The sequence below is a fragment of the Salvia hispanica genome, chromosome 2, assembly GCF_023119035.1.
Source record: "Salvia hispanica cultivar TCC Black 2014 chromosome 2, UniMelb_Shisp_WGS_1.0, whole genome shotgun sequence".
Taxonomy (NCBI): domain Eukaryota; kingdom Viridiplantae; phylum Streptophyta; class Magnoliopsida; order Lamiales; family Lamiaceae; genus Salvia; species Salvia hispanica.
Genome location: NC_062966.1, coordinates 22,329,525 through 22,337,257, shown reverse-complemented (window position 1 = coordinate 22,337,257; position 7,733 = coordinate 22,329,525). Strand labels below are relative to the sequence as shown.

At 31.3% G+C, this 7,733-nt stretch overlaps 1 protein-coding gene across 1 annotated transcript; it reads left to right on the top strand.

Annotated features, from left to right (window-relative positions):
* Positions 1-1,473: 1,473 nt before the first annotated feature.
* Positions 1,474-2,533, top strand: LOC125204580 (ethylene-responsive transcription factor TINY-like). The gene has a single exon (XM_048103267.1). It carries the CDS (start codon positions 1,626-1,628, stop codon positions 2,301-2,303), a length of 678 nt encoding a protein of 225 aa, XP_047959224.1. The 5' UTR covers positions 1,474-1,625; the 3' UTR covers positions 2,304-2,533.
* Positions 2,534-7,733: the final 5,200 nt, after the last annotated feature.

The window sequence follows — 7,733 nt, the reverse complement described above, 5'->3', positions numbered from 1 at the left end:
ATATTACGTACGTGGTCTAGGATACTCCAATAAAAATAACTTTAATACTTTATGCAAAAATAATAAATTAAATTAAATTAGTGGTTACACAAAGTATTAAAAATTGTTTTTATTATTTTTACATTGGCCATTAAATTAATTCGACAATACCGTCCTACCAAACGGGTATGATTTGTTTCTTTCGCATAATATGATCCAATCATAATATTTAATTAACTAAACCAATTAGCTTTCATATACGTGCAATTAGTTTTTTATTCGTATATTGCTAAAGTCGACTCTGATAATATCTTCCTTTACACCGTAATCAACTCTTCAGAAAATGTTCTAATTTTGTTTATTTACTAAGTATAGATGAAATAAAGAACTACTGTTTGATTTATTAATTGGGTGGCTTCTACACACTTTGTACCTAATTACTATGTTTTTATGATTGTCTTGTTAAATGCAACCAGCAAGCATATGATAAGAATATTATGTGGAATATATGCAAATTAAATGAACAAGAAGACAATCTAAATAAGAAGAAATAGCAAAACTTGCAACGTGGAGGTACTATAATGGAGGAAATTTGATTGGTCAATGTGTTGAGACACTTCAATATATTTCGAATTAAATTTATACTACTATAACTTTGTAAATGGACAAAACCCAGATGTAATAGTCTCTCTCTAAATTTGATTAGCCAATGTGTTGTATATCATCTGAATACTTCAAAATATTTCACTTTTAATTCATATAACCTCGTCATTAAATTTTTCATCATTCGTAAACTCGTGAAATATTTAAAAATAGACAAAATCGTGATGTAATTTAGTCTCTCTCTAAATTTGATTGGTCAATGTGTTGTGTATCTATTGAATACTTCAAAATATTTCAATTTAAATTTATATAACTTTCATCATTTGTATGAAATATTTAGCCATTGACTTTTACCTATTTTTTTCTCTAACTGTCCATTTAATTTGAATTTGTAAAAATTTATAATTACCAATAAGCCGAAATACATTATACAGTCATATATATTTCATATTTTTTAGACTTAAAATTCATATCCAAATTTACATAAAAGTCATAAATTGTAGTAGCTTCCACATTATGCATAATTTTTTTTAATTTAAATAATGTACAAATTATATATACTCCTATTATTTTCAAAAGTTGCTGATTAACTAGAAATTGATAAAATTTCATACGGAGAAGTTTTTTTTGCAACTTATCCTAATATTTGTAATGAGATGTAGTATCAATATTGATAAATAAAATGAGATTTTTAATAATACATCTAATTATGAACATATCGCAATAACAAAATGTAATATTTTATTGCAAACAAAGGCACTCTCTCTCGCAGCCCATCTCCATGTGTGTGTGCGTGTGAAAATTATGGGCTTAATTAGGTGCGTCGTTGTCACATTCCGACGTACACTTAATATTTATTTGTCTCTATAATTTGTTGGTTTTTCTCTCATGTTTCCTAATTTTGCTCCAAATCAAGACGCTTATCACACCTCAACCAATACTCCTTTTCATTCCCCCTCCCAATATAAATTCCTTTAAATCATTCCACAATTCCTCACACTCAAAAGAATATTCCATTCCGCCTCCAAAATTAATCAACCAAAATGGCCGAACCCGAAACTACCTCCTCCGCCGAGTCGACTCACGAGTCGGCCGAGTTGAAGGCGAAGGAGAGCGGGAACAAGCACCCGCTCTACCGAGGAGTGAGGAAGCGGAGCTGGGGGAAATGGGTCTCCGAAATCCGCCAGCCGCGGAAGAAGTCCCGCATTTGGCTCGGGACTTATCCCACGGCCGAGATGGCGGCGCGGGCCCACGACGTGGCCGCGATGTGCATCAAGGGGAACTCGGCCATCCTCAACTTCCCCCAGCTCAGCGCCTCGCTGCCGCGGCCCGAGTCCCTCTCGCCCAGAGACGTGCAGGCCGCGGCAGCGAAGGCCGCGGCCATGGAGGAGCTCGGCTACTGTCAGCTGAGCTCCTCCAACTCGCCCTCCTCCTCCTCGTCTTCTTCGTCGACGGTGACGTCAGTTGGCCAGGAGGGGAATGCGGGGTCGGAGGAGCTGGGCGAGATCATCGAGTTGCCGAGTTTGGAGGGGAGCTACGAGTCGGGGAGCGAGTTGGCGGTGGTTGACTCGGCGGAGGGGTGGCTGCAGCCGCCGTGGTGGGCGTTGGATAAGAATTTTTACGACTACTTCTACAATGAATTGGGTGGCGGTGACGGCGGCGGCGGCGGTGGTGGGAGTTTGATTTCATGCAGCTTTGAGACTATCAAGTGGAGTTGCTAAATTTAGGAGGTGTGCCTTGTGCTTTAGGATTTGTACTTTCGCTTTTTTGATGGTTCTATATTGTAAATAATCATTTTCTTCATTTTCTCACAAAAAAAGTTATTGCCATTTTTTTTCTATTGTTTACTTTTTTTTTGGGTTAGTTGGCTACCTTGTAAATATGAGTGTTTACCTTTTCTTTTCTTTTTTTCTTTTTAATAAATAATTAGTGGTTTTACACATTTGGTGAATATTACATTGTTTTTGTCTAAATATCCCTCAAGATTTTTTAAATTACAAAAACTAATTAGGCATCTAGTATTTTTTTAGGTTAGAATATTATTAGAATTCATGTTTAGGAAAAAGTTGTGGTGATTTACACGCAAAATGTTAGTATAAATAATGTTTAGTTTTAATTATACAAATTTTACAATTCTCTCCTTTTTCTTTCTGCGTTAGAAAAAGAGAGGCGATTGTGATTGAACCTTTCAATATCAATTTACATGTGGGACTCTCATCTTTTAATACTAAGTAGTAGTTACTAATGAACAAAACTTTTAGAAAGGGATTTGTGAGTAGGCACTTTTTTCAACATTATTGAAATAAAAGAGGCTATAACATAGCATTAAACACTCTTTGTTAGAAGATTTCTTCATTAGTGGTCACGCATTAAAGAAAGAGTAATTATGCGCGAGTAAGTAATCAAGCCGTGTATTAATCTTTAATGTAATTTATTTTATCCTCATCCAAATTCAAAACCATTCAATGGTACTATTTGTAATATGATATGAAATTTTATCAATACATTAAGCTTCAATTATCGAAAATAAAAAACTACTAGTCCCTAACACGGTGAAAAGTTAAAATATTTATAACAAACAAGCCAAAATAAAATAATACTAGTACTAATATATGGAGTACATATGACTTGCGCCTTTTTCTTTGTAAAAATACAACGTTCATATTTTCACAAGATTAAGACATTTTCTTAGGATCCGTTTGCATTGACACAGACGTATTGTTCTATTTTCCGTAGCCTTTCCTCTCTCTTTATCTCTCTCTAACACACACACACACACAATTAAGGTTTTAGAAAATAGTGAAAAGAGTGCTCATTAACTTGAAAATATGATTAAATCGTAACTATATAGTACTCCTATATCTAGTACAGAGTGACTGTCACATAACAGTAGTCAGTAAATAACAGATAACTAAATACTCCAAGAATTTAGCCCAACGTCACTTTCCATTCTCGTAGAAAATACACTGCCTTCCTTTATTAAAAAGGAAAAATAAAAAAGGAAAGAAAGTAAAACAATCTAGATACCAAAATCTAGTCCGTAAAGTAAATTAGTACTATTTTAAATTAGTATACATTTATTTTTATTTATCGGACTAGGCCAAAGTGTCATACATGTCTTGATTGTGACTTAATTATGGGTTATATATATATATATGTGTGTGTGATGAATATTGGAGGCCATGTTTATTTTTGTGTCTCATTTGTTTTCCATTTTGTTTAAAAGCTTGGCTCTGACATTTTATTTCACAATGTATCAACCCATTTTCACAGTCAATATTAAACTATTTCGATGATTATCCATCTAACCCCATTCCTACTTATCTCATAATCTCTCTTCATTCTTCATCTTCGCCCTCACTTTACGCTATCACCACCTTCATCCTTGTCTTTGATCTGAAACTTGCGTGCATCGATCGGTGTTTGTTTTGGCTAATCGATATTGATTTTAGCCGATTGGTGTTTAATTTAGGCCGATTTACATTGACTTTTGGCTGATTGATTTTGGTCGAATAACACCTTAGGAATTATTTTTAAGTCCCACTATAACATAATCTAAATTAATCAGATAATAACATATAATAATCATTTATCCCTTAATCTTGAGCATAATTATAACATATCAATTACTGTTATAACATGAAACTAGTTTAATCTTAGATTAAGTAACTTAGTAGTAGTAATTTTATTTATAAATGGCATGATCAAAGTAGAGTCACGTTTATTGAGTTCCGACAATTCTATTCAACCAATGAGAATTTACAAGTTAACTCTTGACAGCTAGATCCGACGACTCAAGTACTTTTTAACAGTTGCTGTTTATATTTATTTTAATGTCGGCCTTTTCGAAGAGCTACATAATTAATGAGTATCAAAAGAAAAGAGTTAGTGTTAATTGGTGAACAATTGGGCATGGCCATTCCCAATTGCCGCCACGTAAACATTTTGAATAATTGTCAACATTATTGGTGATATTGACACTTCTTCATTAATCAAGAGTATTCTTAAGCAATTTTATGAATTTAATAAACGAAGCTTCATAAAGGCGCGGGTTTGAAATTTTAAGTGTATTTTAGAATTTAAAAAAAGATCAAATTAATAACGATATTTTTTCTGAAAATTTGTTAAGTTTTTATAAATTACTATATTGTATTTAATTTGTAATTGATTTCAAAGAAATATCTAGCTACCTTGCTAATTTCGCCCCTAAATATAATAAAATCTCTACATATGATATAGGTAGCAAACTAGGACTAGGAGTTAGAGTGGTAGGGAAACTATTGAATTGGGTGGGGATAAGGGTAAGTGGGGGTCAAATTTATCGAGTTAGACTATTAAATTGTGTTGGTACTACTATTAGTTAATTTCATTTTTAAAGTATTTTTGCATTGATAGAGAAAATGAAAAATAATGATGCTGATCAAATTTGGGTCTTTTTTTTGAAGAGATTAAGATTTCCGATTATGTAAGGTAAGAAAGTCTATATTAAGAATATTCTTTAGCTTGACAGAGATTTTGAAAATGAATAGATGAGTTAATTAAATGAGAATTTAAATGTTCTTTAACACTGCGAATTTGTTATTCGTCCACCTCTCAAATCAGTCGTTCTCAAATGCTGGCCATAAGCTTTCAAGGGACAATAGAGAATTGTGACGCAGTTGAAAATTACAAATTATTCTTTTTTATTTATTTTTTTGACTTTATAGTGGAATATTTTGTTTATTTAAAAAATAAAAAATTGTAAAGCTATGACACAATTTCATAATTTCATAATTTACTAAAATGTCCATCACGTAATATAGACAAAGGCAAGGCACAAATTAAACACCTTTTCCAATGCAAAAATGCAATAGTTTGAGTTCCGGTTGCTTTTTTCGAGGAATATTTTCATACCTATACATCTCCTTTCTTTCTTTCCTTTAAATATCAAACATTTATTATTCACCATGAGATTTAGTATAATTAATGTTGTTTTATAATTTAAATTGAAAAAAATATAGTAAGAGTAAAAAAAAATAAAGATGATGTCTACATGTGTCATTTTTAATAGGACATTTATAGGACATAAAAAATAAAATTTTATTTAAATTGTATTATTTTCTTTTATATCAATATACATTTTTAAAGTTTATTGTAAAATGACATAATGCAAGTACTAATCACTTAAAAAAACAATGATTACATAACACTGCAAGCATTATGAAAGTACACATATTCGCAACATCAGTATACTGAATAATATCACAAGCATCTACACTCACAAATTTGCAAGTTCAGTCGTGCTCGCAGTATTTAATCACGTAACGGTATTGCAAGCACCGTTTGATTGTTTTATATGCATAAATTCCAAATTGTAAGGTTGCTATCGGTTTAGATTTAAGAGGACAACAAATCAAAGGGGGAGCCACTCTTTTTGAAAACTATCGAGATATAGAAAATATAAAGTTTAATTCAATTGACCTTATTAGTGTTATTTCATTTTCCTTCTTGGATGTTTGTGGCAATCACTCTCACAAATTTCAGAAATGCTACTTGTCTTTTACTCTCATTTCTTAAGGCCAAGGGTAATTTAATACTAGCAAGGTGACACCTTAGATTGATAAAAACAAAATTTGGATAATTGTATTTACCAAATCGGTACCCCTCTTTGTTTTGGTTACTGCTTATGTTCATATTGCCACAGTTAGTTTGTGTATGTTTATCTTTATTTTTGTGTATTTTTATTTGTTTGGGCTGCTTCTCGTATTTGTTCATTGATTATTTTAATAGTTTGAGCCTTTTGATTTTAGAATTTTTTCACATAAATGACATAACACATTACGAAAATTAAGCGCTCTAATAAAAAATGAAATAAAAAGATGGGGAGTACTAGTATAGTTTGGGATTTGATTTAAAAAGGTAAGAAACGAGACAGACAAACAAAAAGATAAGGAATATCTAAAAAATTCAATAGAAAAGCAGATTAAATTACTTTTGGAAAACATGACTCTCGTTTTCTTTTTCTCTTTCTCGTTCTCTGTACATCCGACACTCCTTAATCGATATAACAATTTATTTGTTATTTAATTATGATTCTACATCGGGGCATGTTAGGGTGCCACCACCCCTTAAAATAACACCATACCACCATTTCTAGCCAATCATTTGTACACGCGGACGAATAATAAGCTGCCACGTGGCTAAAAAAAAAAAAAAAACCAAAAAGGCAAAAAAGACGGCAGAGCAATTTTGTGGTCTTTAAGCAGCAATTTTTTGAACAAGCAATATCCAACACGTTAGACGTGCAATCTATAGATTGGCTGTCTAACGTGTTGGATATTGCTGTATAGCGTTTATAATATTGCTGTATAAGCGTTGTCACGTTGTCATTTTAAGAGGGGTTATCATTTTAACACAAACCTTCTACATTAACTTCTTCTTTCTCCATATAGAATTAACTGAATTTGAAGACCTATAATTCATACCAAATTAATTGAAATTATAACATCCCTTAATTTTAGATATTGGCAACACGCTTTATCGAATTTTTATTTTGAAAAGGATTCTCACATTTAATCATTTGACAGTAAAAACCAAAAACCAAATTTTATGTATATGGGTTGGATGAGAGGAATAAATAAATTTGTTGATATATGAATCGATGTTATTTCTTAAATATCTCACTCAAAATGAATCTATTTTTAATATAAAATATTTAAAAAGTTTATTTATTTATGTACAAATTATATATATTTATTACTCAAAATAAATCTATTTTTAATATATAATATTTAAAATTTTTAATTATGTATGTACAAAATATATATATTTATTATATATGGATATTCTAAAGTCTAAACTATTTTTACGTACTATTATAATGATACTCATCATATTTTTAGCTTGAAAATGCAAACAAAGACAAATTCACACCCTAATCAAACCATAATAAAACATAATCAATTGTTATTTGTGAAGGACAAGACATTGATAAAAACTCTTTAATCATCATTTAGTTAAAAGACAAAATTACACTATATTAACCTTTAATTAACTCAAATGAGTCTCCATCACTAACCAAACTCACGATAGTGCATGGCAATTTTGGTTTTGACCAATAATTACCATTCTAATTAAAATCTAAATCCAAGTGATCAATCACCACATCATGT

Coding starts and splice junctions, on each gene's coding strand:
- LOC125204580 (XM_048103267.1), top strand. CDS start 1,626: ATGGCCGAACCCGAAACTACCTCCTCCGCCGAGTCGACTCACGAGTCG.